Source organism: Rattus rattus, chromosome 2 (genome assembly GCF_011064425.1).
Source record: "Rattus rattus isolate New Zealand chromosome 2, Rrattus_CSIRO_v1, whole genome shotgun sequence".
Lineage (NCBI taxonomy): Eukaryota > Metazoa > Chordata > Mammalia > Rodentia > Muridae > Rattus > Rattus rattus.
In genome coordinates this window covers 89,156,368-89,170,117 of record NC_046155.1, presented here as the reverse complement: position 1 = coordinate 89,170,117, position 13,750 = coordinate 89,156,368, and the positions used below count along the sequence as shown (strand labels likewise).

The following is a 13,750-nucleotide window of genomic DNA, read 5'->3' as shown; positions in this document are numbered from 1 at the left end:
CTGGAACTGTGGCCCCCAAAGCATGATAGCCCAGGGGTGGAGCCCATTCTTTTCCCCAGAAGATGCAGGGGTTCAACAGAGGCAGCACTCCTTACAGCCTACAGGAGGGAGCTAGACCACACGTGCTGCACACCTCTGTGTGTATTTGCGTGTTTGCCTATGCTGTCGTGTGTTAATTTACTACTGTACAAATGTGACACTGATTATGTCTATGTCAAAAATAATCCACTTTCCTAGATAGCTCCTTACCATGCACGGGCCTAGACTTCATATATTCTGGGGATTTTATCTACCCAAACCTTACCTTCTTCAACTAACAGGACAGAGATTAGCACAGGTTCTTATTAACTAGTTAGAATTCACTGTCAGTTCTCCCACGTCTGGGAGGACAGTTCAGGCCTGTGGTGTGTGCTGCAAGCCATGTCAGCCAACCCCAGAAGGAAGTAATATCAGGGAACCTGGAGCGCGGGACACAGGATCCGGGAACTGGTGGGCAGACGCGCGTTCTTCTTCTACTCATAGGTGAAGCATTTGTACATCACTAAGGAGATGGACCGCTTCCCTCTCGAGAGATGGGGCTCAGTGAGGAGATCTGCCAGCCTCTCCAGGCGGGGTGAGTTGCCCTTCTGGGACCCTGAGACAAGCAGAGCAAGGGATGAAGCTTGCTCAGACCCCCAGCCAGCTTGGCTCTGCCCCATTACCTGTGTGACCTTAACAGCTGCCTCTCCTCTTTGTCCTTCAGCGTCCACATCTGTAAGAGCAATGGTGAGACAGGATTATCAGAGTCAGGACATGCAGTCAGCTGCCGAGCACGTAGCAGAGGAAAGCCCACTGTAGGCAGCTCCACGGAGCTGGTTTTCCTTTGCCTCTTGTTTCTGGAATGAGGTCCTCTCTCCCCAACTAGACCACAGATTCCTGAGCTTTTACCCTTCCTCTGATCTTCCTAATCCTGACACGCACTGGCTGCAGAGGCAGGGGAGGGATGGTTCAATGAGTAGCTCCCCAGTAGCCAGCTTCTCTCAGGCCCCTCCCCTCTCCTACCCAGGGTCACTCCAGCTCCTCTGTCTGCCCAGCTCTCCTCCCTTCCCTGCACGCACCGCACGCCCAGCCGCTATAAAACACTGTTTATAGTTTTACAACTTTTCCTGTTGCACAACTGTTTTACAACTGTTGCACAACTGTTTTTATAACGTGTACAGATACAACTTTTACTGTTTTACTTTTACACAAGCATGGCAGGGTCTCCACATTCTTTGCTGTCACTCCTTCCTGTTTTCCTGGAATGCCTCTGTCTGACTAATTTCTAGACTTCTCTATAGCCAGCTCAAATACACATCCCCAGACACTTTCTTTAGAGAGGTCTCCTTCCTGGGCTAGCTTGCAACAAACTTGGTCATGAGCTCCTCTACCCATGACAACCCCAAGTCATTGGTGTCACCCAGGGAATGCAGGGTCTATGTTCTTAGCCTCTAACCCTGGACCCTGCCATTGTCCCTAGGGACAGTGCTGTTAGACAGTGTGCTTCCGGTTGACCCAGGCCCTGTACAGTGGCCATCAGGGTTACATTTATATTATCCACTCTTCCTGGTTCCCAGCCCTAATGGCAGTGAGAGTGATTGATGGTCAGACTGAACTATCTCACCACCTGTATCTTTCCCACAGAGTCAGACATCCGGCCTAACAAGCTCTTAACCTGGTGCCAGCAGCAGACCAAGGGTTACCAGCATGTCAGAGTCACTGACCTGACCACATCCTGGCGCAGCGGCTTGGCCCTGTGTGCCATCATCCACAGCTTCCGGCCAGAGCTGATGTGAGTGTGGACCCTCAACACAAGGGACCCCAGCCTTCTCTGGGTGGAAAGTCCCCCAACCCAGCTCAGTATTTCTCTCTGCAAGTTTCTATTTGGGTTGTTTTCTAAAACTTGTTTTTCATTCTCGTTTGGACAGCAACATGTTTGCCAGGTGTCCCTAGTGCATGACACTCAGCACAGGATTAGTGGTTATCTCTCTCCACTTGGCCCCCAACCCTAATAGCCACACTTTGGAAACTTGAGCCTGTTTCAAAGCCCTACCCACAAGAAATGAAGTAGAAGAGAGACCTAACTCAACCAAAGAAGCATTTTTCTGATACCCATATTCATCAGATTATTTATGGAATCTTCTAGATTGTGTGTTGGCAAGATGGCAGGGTCAACTGGAAGGTGAAATGGCATTCTAGAAACCCTTTCGTGTTGTCCAAAGAACAATACTTATTGACACAGGGAGCAGCACAGACTCTTCCTAAAACACTGGCGAGAACGTACCAAAGCCATCTGCAGTAAGGAGATGGGAATCTCGCCTCTACATGATATGTATGATTTGATTGGTTTGAGAAACCTCCTGTTACTATAGCAATTAAAATGAATAAGAGAAGTAATTAAGATAACTCTTACATTTTCCAAAGAGCTAAATCATTTCAGCCCAGTCAGTGGTATGATCACGGCCCATGTTTGATTCAGTCCCTTCATGAGCGAGGCATGTTCCTGGGCTTGAGGTTGGGGCTTCATTGGGCTGGAAGAGTTGTCACCCCACTGTGCTTCTTATGAGCAAGTCATCCTAACTCACCATGAACTTTACCTGATGTTGATCCTCCAGCAACTTCGACTCTCTGAATGAGAATGACGTTGCGGAGAACAACCAACTGGCATTTGATGTGGCCAAGCGTGAGTTTGGGATCCTGCCCATGACCACGGGCAAAGAGATGGCATCTACCCAGGAGCCCGACAAGCTCAACATGGTCATGTACCTCTCCAAGTTCTATGAGCTCTTCCGGGGTACTCCCCTGAGACCCATGGGTAAGCATGGAGACTTGTCTAGTAGCTAGTGTTTTCTCTGTCCTCCAGCCCAATCTGCCTCCACTCTGCAGCTACCAGACACAGAGGCCAAACAAGGGTGACCCCTGAAGGAATAGAGTGATCATCCCACACCCTTCAACCATTTAAGGCTTTATAAAGGTTAGGGTGAGGGGATTCTTTTCGAAGAGCCTTGATACAATGGCACCCACAGGTTACATCGCCACCACCTGGTCTTGGATGCCAACACCAACATTGCTTTTACTTCTCAACAGATTCCCGGCGTAAAAACTACGGAGAAAATGCTGACTTTGGCTTGGGCAAAACATTCTTTCAGAATAACTATCTCAACCTCACATTGCCCAGAAAGAGGACCCCACGGGTAAGTTCCAGGCCGGTATTCTGTTACAGGAAGGAGAATCTCATGTCCAGGTCTGTTTATGTTGACAAACTACGTACATCAGGACTCCAGAGATATACACATAGCTTAGCAGGTGCATGTCTTAAGAGTGAACTCAGTTAGCTCTACCCCCTGAACGGTAAGTCGAAGCTCATTTTTATGTCATTAGACAGTTCAGATCAGGGGTATGACGAACATTGGTTAATGGGAAGGGTACATATATTCTATATTCTCACACTTCTACTCATTAAATTAATTTCTTCATTCACCATGCACCACTAGCTTTAAGGCTGTGGCTTTTAGTCATTTTGATGATGGGAGCAATTACACAGATGTGAATAATGTGGGGTTCTTGTCCTTGAGTCCAGTCCTAGTTTGCTTCTCTGTTGTCACGATTAAACACTGACCAGACCGACATGGGGGAGGAGAGGGCTTGTTTGGTTTACACTTCCACATGTTACAGTCCATCATCAAAGGACACCAGAGCAGACGCTCAGGGCAGGAATCTGGAGGCAGGAGCTGAAGATGCCATGGAGGAGGGCTCACTCTCCATCACTTGCCTGCTTTCTTATACAACCCAGATCTGTTTGCTCTGCGGTGGTACCATCCACAGCAGGCTGGGCCCTCCTACCTCAGTCATCAGTCAAGAGAATGCCCCGCAGACTTGTCAACATTCAGCCAGTCTGATGGAGACATTTTCTCAGTTGGAATTCCCTCCCTGGGTGACTCTACTTTGTGCCAAATTGGCAAAAACTTAACCAGCACAAGCCCAGGGTGGAATGAGGCTCTAGAACTTTCCAGATTTATAACACCCTTAGTGACTATGGCTTTTGTTTTTACAGTGTTCCCAGATAAGAGGGTAAATGCTTGTTCTGTTTCCTAAGCAGTTAAGTCCAAAAAAAAAAGAAAAGAGAAAAAAAAATCAGTATTTTTCAAGATGTCTGACAGATATCACTGAGTGTCCTGCCATACCTCTGGGTTCACGATGGACTCATAGGATACTTAGCTATAGAGTTTGGGGACCACATGTCTAAAGAACGATTATCATTTTATTCATGATATCCAACCTGTGGCCTAAAGGTAGGAGCGTACCCCAGGGTAGCTATGAATGTAATCTAACACAAAATTGTGAACTTAATTCAAACTTAAATAAAACTTGTTTTGAGACAGAGTCTCACTGTATAGACCAAGCCGACCTCAAACTCACAGACACCTGCCTGCTTCTGCCCACCTCTACTGAGATTAAAAGTATACATTATCATACCTAGCTCATGAGACTTTTTATGGCAATTTTTTGCAACTCAATTATGCATTTCTTGAGTGTGAAATTTGCAAATGGGAGCAGAGTGTCATAGTCACACGAAATAAACATGTGCATGTTGTCACAACCTACAAGCCATGGGTTGGACGCCTCTGAATTCAATGTGTGGTGTTAGACAGTTTGCATCTTCTGATGTGGTTCAGAGAAGCCAAAAGTCTGATACTCTTAATTTCAACCATCTTGCATCTCCATGGGGGATAGAATGTTCACATGTACAGATACAAGCCAGGGACCACAGAGACCAGGTGAGGCCTTGGGGTCACACATGTTTTATTGCTGAGTTATACTTTATTGCTTTGTCTCCTGCACTCTGCTTGTTCATTTATGAAGGCCTTTGTTGTACATCCAGGGATGCAACATGCCGAAGTGATGTTAGTTGGGAGGCAATGAGAAGCTGAGTCCCATATAAGATGCTAAGAACCATACATGCATACATGTGACTCCACACAGATATTGATTCAACAGACATGTACCCCGCCAGCATGGGAGCTTGTAGAATCGGGGAATACAAATTTAGGTTAGGCCATGCCTGGACCATTCTATCTCATAGCCCATCTGCCCCATGATGCCCGCAACCTTGATGAGGGCATCTGTATTCAGCATTCCCCACTATGTCTCCCTGATGTCTCAGCTTCCAGAGAAACATCCTAACATACCCATCTGTCCAGTCCATCCACAGTGCTACATCTTATTCCTCAAAGGCTTCACTGTGCCCTGCTGAGTCGGTCTTAACAGTCTCTCTCCCTCCAGGTTTCACTTTTAGGATTCAATTCTCCTTTCTTCTCTCCTCGTATCTTACGGACAGCATTCAAATCTCAGTCAGACATGCGAATTCCAAGCAGACTAGAAGGCATTTTCCCCATTAGGGACTTACTTTGAGAAAGAGTCCTTCAGTCAGGGTTGCTAAACAATAAAGATCGGGTGTTCATGCCTGGAAAAAGAAGACTGGGAATGATGTTTCCTCTAGAAGTCTTGGGGCCACTTGTACAGTCTGCCCCTGATCCTGGTCATCATCTAAACACTTCCTAGTATATGACGAAAGTTCTTGGGGCTTCCTAAACTTTTGTCCCTTTGCAAGTAGGTGGCATCTGAACCCACATTTTCAGCCTCTTGCCTTTCCTGTACTCACACAGATCCGCACATATCCCTGCACATCTGTGCTCCTTTGGACCCTCCTAGACCTTCGACTCCTGGGCGATGACTACTTCTATGGACACTACAGTCAGTCATTGTCCTTGTTAAATTGTTTGCACATGAGGATACCTCTAGTTTCTTCCATCTTGAGCTCATTTCTTGTGAGACCCAACAAAATCATCACATGCTCTAGAATGCCCATTCCAAAGTCCAGCTAGCTAGCCCAGAGATTTTCCATGTTTGCTAGGTCCTGATCTGCCAGCACTTGGCCCTGGTAGGGGTGAATTTCAAATAGCATGACTCTTCTGTGTGTGGTCAGAGTGGTCCAGATGCTGCTGCTCTAACACCTTGTTCTTTCTGCACAGATCTTTTTCAGAGGGCCAAGAGAGCTTTAAAAGGTGCTTCTTCTATCTATCTAGTCTGCTCACCACCCATCTATCTACCTACTCATCTGTCCATCAATCCATTCACCCATCCACTTATCCATCTACCCATCCATCTACCCGCCCATCCATCTGTCTATCTACCTATTTATCACTCTATTCACCCATCCTTTCTCCCATCCATCCACTCACCCACCCACTTCACCTACTCATTCAGGCATGCTTGTATCCATCCATCCATCCATCCATCCATCCATCCATCCACCCACCTAAACATCTATCCATCGGTCCATTCACCCACCCACCTATCCATCAACCAATCCACCCACCCAGCCATCTATGTACCCAACCTCCCAGTCATGTATCCATTCATCTATGCACACACAAACCCATCCATTTATCCACCCATAATGCACCAACCCATGTACTACCAATCCACCCATCTACATATTTTTGGAGGAAGATTGGGAACATGGTGTACTTAAAATGTAATGAGTAGGGAAACTTGGATTTGGAGATATTAAATTTTAGAAAGTTATATAGGTACTATCAAAGTAAGAACTAGAACTCAGATATTTAAATTTTTGTTGCTAATAGTACTAACACTTGTACAGCAAATTTCTACTTTAAGAAGCATTTTACATCCTGTGATTTCACCAACCTTCCTGATAGCTTCTGAGTAGACAGTGTAAGACTCTTTCTTATAGGTGAGGAAACAAAGGCCAAATTAGGTAGGTGACTTTCTGATGGCCTCTAGACATGGAGCAGCACCTGTGAGTCCACAATTCCTTGAAGAATATGCTTTCTTGCTAGTGTCACCGGTCCTCATTTTAAATATCGTAGCTGACACTCAACTCAGCGAGGCCATTACCTACAATGACCAATCCTCCTTCCTGTGAGCCAGGGTTAGGCTAGACCAGCTAACTAAATATAAATGTTGTTTGAAGTTGAGCCAAACAACTCAGGATGTGTGGGGACATGGCTGTCCTCTGCTAGTCACATTAATAACCTGACTAACAGATACGTGCCACAGGTTATTTTTTAAAGAGGGAAGTCATTTGGTTTAATAAATGGCTTTTGGCACATCAGCTTTTTCAAACCCTTGAAAAATCATGATAAGAAAGGGTTCCTAGGGTGAAAGAGCTGGAAAATTAATAGGAAGAGAAAGTAAGTCATTTGTTTATTCTCATGTTCTCTCCGCCTGGCCATGAGAAATATTTGCTTTTTCCTTATGCTTATGGTTCTTTGTCAAGCATAATAAAGTCCATAGTGATTAGAGGCTTTTGGTAAAAGGTAATTTTATTTGTTCTTTGGTAATTTCATATATGTATGTAATTTATTTTTATCACATCCACCCCCATTCCTACAGAAGCCCCTCTTCTTCCCAACCAGTCCCCTCCGACTGTCATGTGTGTGTCTGTGTTCACATCTGTGTTCATGTTCATATCCCACTGAGTTTAATTAGGCTCATTTGTAGGAGCATGGGTGGGGGTTATTTAGTGGAGCATGGCAACATACCAGTTGCTACAGCACTGAAGAAAAGGGCTCTGGGTTAGAGGCCTTGAATTACTCTTTGGCTTCTGGTGAGAAACATAAATAAATCTCTACATTTTAATTTTTCTTTTGTCTCTGCCTACATCTCAGTAGCATTTTTCCAACAGAGAAAGTAAGCATTGTTTGGATGTACACACTGCTAACCTTCCCATGTAGGCAGCATTTTATTTCCCAGAGTCCTCAGGAAGGCATCGAAGAAGCAGAGGTTGCCCCCTTGTACTCCATTTATTCTCCCAGAAGATCTGGGATCTTTTTAGGAGCTGCTGACGGGGCCCCCACCGTGGAGTGCATTGTGTGAGCCCATTGGTCACATGTCTGGATGGGGTCTAGCCAGGCTCCAGTTGTGTGAATAGACCCACCCTAGGCTGAGAGGTATAAAAGAGAGAGTCGCATGCATTGCTCTTTGTGAGAAAAGCCAAGTCCTCATTGAAAGTGGAAACAAAAATACAAAGAGAACTCTAAGATTATGCACCGAGCATTCTTGTTGATGGGACATTCTGTACTTTCACAGCTCCAGTCTCTGGGCCTCAGTGGCATTCACAGTCGGTGGAGCCGGGAGCCCAAACAGCCTGAGTCTCTAAAACCCAACATTGTTGAAAATAAGGTCATCTGTTTCTCTTGGTGTTTGCCCAAGCATTTAGACTGAGATTATTTCCATTCACAAAATAGTGATTTATGAGAAGCTGAAGGAAATGTTGAAGGGAGGCGGGGCCCTCTGATCTGTTGTTTGATGGTGCCCTGGTCAAATTTTTAAACAAATTTCCATGACTAAACTATGGTTGTTTTTTTTTTAATGGAGTTGGTGAACATGGCAGTTGTGTGCATGCACATGCATGTGTGTGTGTGTGTGTCTCTGCATGTGTGTGCGTGTTCATGTCCATGTGTGGGGGTGTTTACTACACTTGAGTGATGCCTAGTAGACTCAGTGCTGAGACTGCTATTTCAGAATAGCCAAGCCTGAAACGACCCTTCTGGGGCCGAGCCATGCTAAGGCCTGGATGGGTATTATGCCTAGGTGTACGGCGAACCTAGAGCACCTCTTCCTACACGGATGGTGTTTGAAAGGCTGGGATGTGGCTATACCATGGAGGAAGTCAGAGTGTAGGAGAATCCATGCAGACTGATACATGCTCTGTGGGTCCTGACTCCAGACTCCCCGGGAGATAGCCACCGGGAGAAAGTCCAAGCCACTGGAAGCTGACAGTTAAGATATTTATCCTTAGGAAGTAGACCTAATCTGGGATCAAAGATTCATGTTAAGAAGTTCCTATGTTCAGCCTCCACCCCTACCCAAGGCCACGGTGACAGCCCAGTCCTTACAGCTCTCCTCAGGCACCTAGGCCAGTTTCCTAGGCCTTGGGTAGGTTGTTCAGAGCAGGGAGTGAGCTATGAGATGTTATCAGGCCAGCTGGGTAATATCTGTGAAAGGGAGTGTGTCAGTGAAGTGTTACAGTGTGTGGGGAGTCAGCAAATCTGAATTGGCCTTGGCAAACTGGACATTTGATCTCTAGTCCTCAGGTCGGATCTAATGTTTATTTGAAATGAATCAAATCATATAATGGTACCTGGATTGCAGGTTTAATTTAACACCAAAGCCCTGGACAGCTCACTCCTAAGAATGTTCCTTGCAGGTAAACCTGTGCAATGTCTTCATGGGAGGCCCAGGTAGCATAGGAAGTCTGGTGGTTTCCACAAGACAGTTCACACAAAAGCTATCTCCTAGCCAGGCCTGGCTCTGACCCCCCTCAGAGCCAAAAGCCACTGGGATAGAGAAGAGGCCTACCCTGCCTGTGTCACAGGGATTCTGGAGATGGAGTAGAAAAACTCTCCACTGTGCCTGACCGTAACCCCATGCCAGCACTTGTTGATATGGGGCCATCTTTCTCCATGTCTACCGTTAGGCTGACAGCTGTTTCCAAACAAGCATGCATCCTTCTGTGCTTCCAGTTCAAACACTGTCCACGGCCCGGAGCTCACCATGTTTTCTTGGCCATTGCAGGTAGACACCCAGACTGAAGAGAATGACATGAACAAGAGGAGGCGGCAAGGCTTCAACAACCTGGAAGAGGTCTGTGTGCTCGGGCTCAGTTCATTCAAAGGTCCATGTCCTGAGGACCGGTGGCTTGGGTGTGCTTGGCTATGTCACTAGCCTGCGTCCTGTTTGGTTTTTTTCTCTCGTGAGCCACCGGGATCCAGGCTCAGTTTGATAGAAAAGCAAAGTCAGTGTTCTGATCCCCATTTTGCTTCTTCCTAGCTGTGTAACCTTGACAATGAAGCCTCCCTGGGATGAGGGGTGTGTCTGTCAAATGTGCTGATACAACGGGGTTGGGGATTTAGCTCAGTGGTAGAGCGCTTGCCTAGGAAGCGCAAGGCCCTGGGTTCGGTTCCCAGCTCCGAAAAAAAAGAAAAAAAAAAAAAAAAAAAATGTGCTGATACAGCCAAACTGCTTGATACTTTGCAGGGCTTGTAAGTTTATAAGATGATCTAAATACTATAGCTAATTAATATTGAATTTTTAATTACACTAAGTAGGAAAGAGATACCAGCAGGTCCTCTGCATTTTTTACTGCCTTTTGGACTTGGAGTCTTAAGACAAATGTTGGGTGCTCTCGAGCGCCACCATCTGGCAAAAGGAGAAAATTGTAAGAGACTGTGTGTCAAAGTCTAGAACTTGTCTCTGAAAAATGTTAGAATAAAGTGGTCGCAAAGAAATAATTTACAGAGACATAAGATATGCACTTCATTAATTTGTCCCTGTGTGTGAACATTTTGGAGGCTAATCATGTACCTTGTGTGCATGCGAAGGCCAGAGATTGATGTCAAGCGTCTTTTCCTGTTTGCTTTCCACCTTATTTTTCTGAGACAGGGTCTTACAATGAAGTAATGTCTTCTCCATTAGGCTTAACTGGCCAGCCCATGAGCCCCAGGGATCTGCCTGCCTCACTTCCCAGTGCCATAGCCGTGGCCATATACCACCCAGCTTTCCGTGTGGGTGTTGGGGGGACCTAAAGTCTTCATATTTGTGTGCCAATCGCTATCAGCGAAGCCATCTCCCCAGCCCTGGGCTTCATTCTCCAAAGCCATCCAAATTCTGCAAAAGGAAGCATGCATATGTCAAGGGGGCGGAGGTGCCAGCTTTAGCTAGCCTGCTGGCTAATGTCAGAGATGACTCAGAGGCACATGGGACAGTTTGTAAACTTTACTGATGCTTGACTCACAGGACTCATAAAAGACATGCCCCTTCTGTGTGGTCGAAGAGGCTTTATTGCTGTATTTTGTAAAACTTTATTCTTCATGGCTCAGACTTGTCCCGCCTCCCGGCAAGTGAGCTGTCAGTCAAGCCAGCAGCCCACCCTGATAGAGCCCCGCTGCCCACTCTTTCCCTCATTTTCTGATAACATCTTGCAACATGAACATGTTCACTGTCCCCCTCTGAACTGTTCCCAGAGCTTTTGGGGGTGATCCCATCAAGAACTGTGGCTTCAGGGAAGAGGAGAATGGCTGAGAAGTTAAGAAAGCTCACTGCTCTTCCAGAGACTCAAGTGTAGTTCCCAGTACCTACAAAAGATAGCTCTCAACTGCCTAAAACTGTAGCACCAGGGGATCTAATGCCCTCTCCAGGCCTCCACAGCCATACATGCGCATGTCTGTCTATCTGTCTGTCTGTCTGTCTGTCTGTCTGTCTCTCTCTCTCTCTCTCTCTCTCTCTCTCTCTCACACACACACACACACACACACACACACACACACACACACCATTTTTTAAAAATAAAAATGAAGGAAAAATACAGGCCCTGGACTCAACAAGTCAAATCTGGTTTTCAGAAATATTATTGGGGCAGCAGTGATTGTGCTGGCTGACTGATTTTGTGCAAACCGTGTTCGCTCAGTACCTCCTCCCCCTTGAGCCTACATTCATGTGCAAGCCACACTTCATGCACTAAAGCAACGCCCCATTTTGTGTTTGTCCAATGCTTGGCCAAGCCATGCATACACAACTCCACTCTCCCATCCCAGGCTATTTCTCTCTGGGATCTTGTTTCCCAGTCAACTTTAGCTTGTGTCTTCTCATGTGTTTCTTCTGAATGAGTGCATCTTTACCACCTCCAGAACACTGTTCCAGTGGGGAAGACTCACTGCCTCAATGAGATGGCCGACCACCCTCACTTGGCGAAGTCCCCCTCCCTGTGTTCTGAAGTGTGTGGGCAAAGATTCCACGGAACAGGAAAAGACATTAGGAAATGCTAGGAACTTCAAATGTTATTAATTAGCAGATGAATGAGAAGGAACTCGGTTTTATAAACCATCATAGTGAGGTCTTCATCATCCCTCACAGTCTGGTCACCATCATGAATTCTCATAGGATGGGTGTGAAGCTCCCCTCACCCCTGTGCTGTGAAACCACAGAACCTCCAGTGCAGGCTACATGTGAGAACACGTCAGACCAACGCAGAGTCAGGATCCTTTATAAAATAACCACCAAGTGCCCTTCAGAAGCGTAAGAGCCTGGGAAGACAGAGAATGCCAGAGATTGGATGGAGGAGACACAGGAGACAAGATGACTAAATGTGTGGGATCCTGGATTCGAGCCTAGAACCAAAGATGGGTGGGAACGGAAAAGCTGACACAATCCAAACAGAGCCCCCGGTCCAGATCACAGCGTTAAGCCAGCGTCCACTCCCCAGCTCTGATAACAGTGCTGTGGTTATTCCTGAAGCTATATCAAAGGCAGCAGGGAAGGGTGCTCAAGAGAAAGCTGTGCTTCTTTGTACCCTCTGTGTAAATCTAAAGTTATTTCTGAGTTGTTTTTTATTTAAAGGTTAGAGTGGTGGGTGGACTTGGGAAAAGGAGTACAGAGGAGTAGAGAAAAATGCCTTAAAGCTTGTGCTTATGATAACCCAGCTCTCTCTCTCTCTCTCTCTCTCTCTCTCTCTCTCTCTCTCTCTCTCTCTCTCTCTCTCTCTCTCTCTCTCTCTCTCTCTCTCTCTCACACACACACACACACACACACACACACACACACACACACACACATTTCTCTATTTCTCTCCACTTCTCAGCCAAACGATGCATTTTGGAAACTGTTTTATGTAACACCTCTCTTTAAGAACTGATTTTTTTTTTTTTTGCAAGAACCTCTTGAAGTGGGACATCCTTCCCATTTAGTAGATGGGGCAAATTCCGAGACCTAAAGCACCAAGGTCCCAGGGCTGGAGGGAAAGAGTCTGAATTCCAACTTTTAACTGCTGGGCTCCCAAGCTGGCCACGCCCCCTCATTAGACACATACACTGTGCTATGAGCCTCAGTTCTAGGGCACACCCCTGTTGCCTGGACTCCTGGAGGACCCTTTTCTCTGATGGTGCCTGGATTCCAATGTGTGCCTTAATCTTTGCAGCTACCAGCCTTCTCCAGCCGGAGCTTGGGCTCCAGCCAAGAGTATGCTAAAGAAAGTGGCAATCAGAACAAAGTCAAGTACATGGCCAATCAGCTGCTAGCCAAGTTTGAGGAGAACACTCGGAACCCTTCAGCCTTGAAACAGGTAAGGCTACCACATGGTCGCTGGACCTACCCCCCTGGTGGCAGAATCTTTCCAGCTAGAGTTGCCTGAAGCTCACCATCTGGATCTGACAGAAAAAACAACAAATAAATAAATAAATAAATACCCTTCAGCCTCCTGGTAACAGATGTTTCCATGGGAGCAGGTAGCAGTTCTTTTCCACTTTGGAGTCATACTGTCCTGCTAGAGCATTTAGTCCTTCTCCATTGTGGATACCTCAACAAGGAAGTGGGTTGGCATTCCGGTAAAACCAATTTACATAACCAGGCCCCTGGATTAGACCCATGAGCCACAGTTTGCTGGGTGCTCATTTTGCAGTAATTAAATGCGCTTTCTATTTTGGTCCTGCACTCAAACCATGATTTGTAGCCAATGTGAGATGGGACAACGGAATTGAGAGACTGTGTGGGGGAGAGCACTGCCCCAGTCCATGGTGAAGTGAGGCACCCCAGCCAGAGGCACTGACTAAGATAACAAGGACTTGACCAACCTCCTCAGTGTTCCCTCCCCGTGCCCCAGCAGGCTCTGACGGGGTGCTGTGCCTGGCCAGGGCAGCCTGTTGCTGTGCCT

At 46.5% G+C, this 13,750-nt stretch overlaps 1 protein-coding gene across 8 annotated transcripts in view; it reads left to right on the top strand.

The window, feature by feature from the left end:
- Nucleotides 1–13,750, top strand: part of Mical2 (microtubule associated monooxygenase, calponin and LIM domain containing 2) — a 138,728-nt gene that overhangs the window by 92,613 nt on the left and 32,365 nt on the right. For all 8 annotated transcript variants that reach the window (XM_032892882.1, XM_032892888.1, XM_032892887.1 and 5 more), the window contains exons 12-17: nt 523–613; nt 1,663–1,810; nt 2,634–2,833; nt 3,106–3,212; nt 9,622–9,690; nt 13,019–13,162. In XM_032892882.1, coding sequence (XP_032748773.1) covers nt 523–613; nt 1,663–1,810; nt 2,634–2,833; nt 3,106–3,212; nt 9,622–9,690; nt 13,019–13,162 — 759 coding nt within the window. The remainder of the gene's footprint in view (nt 1–522; nt 614–1,662; nt 1,811–2,633; nt 2,834–3,105; nt 3,213–9,621; nt 9,691–13,018; nt 13,163–13,750) is intronic.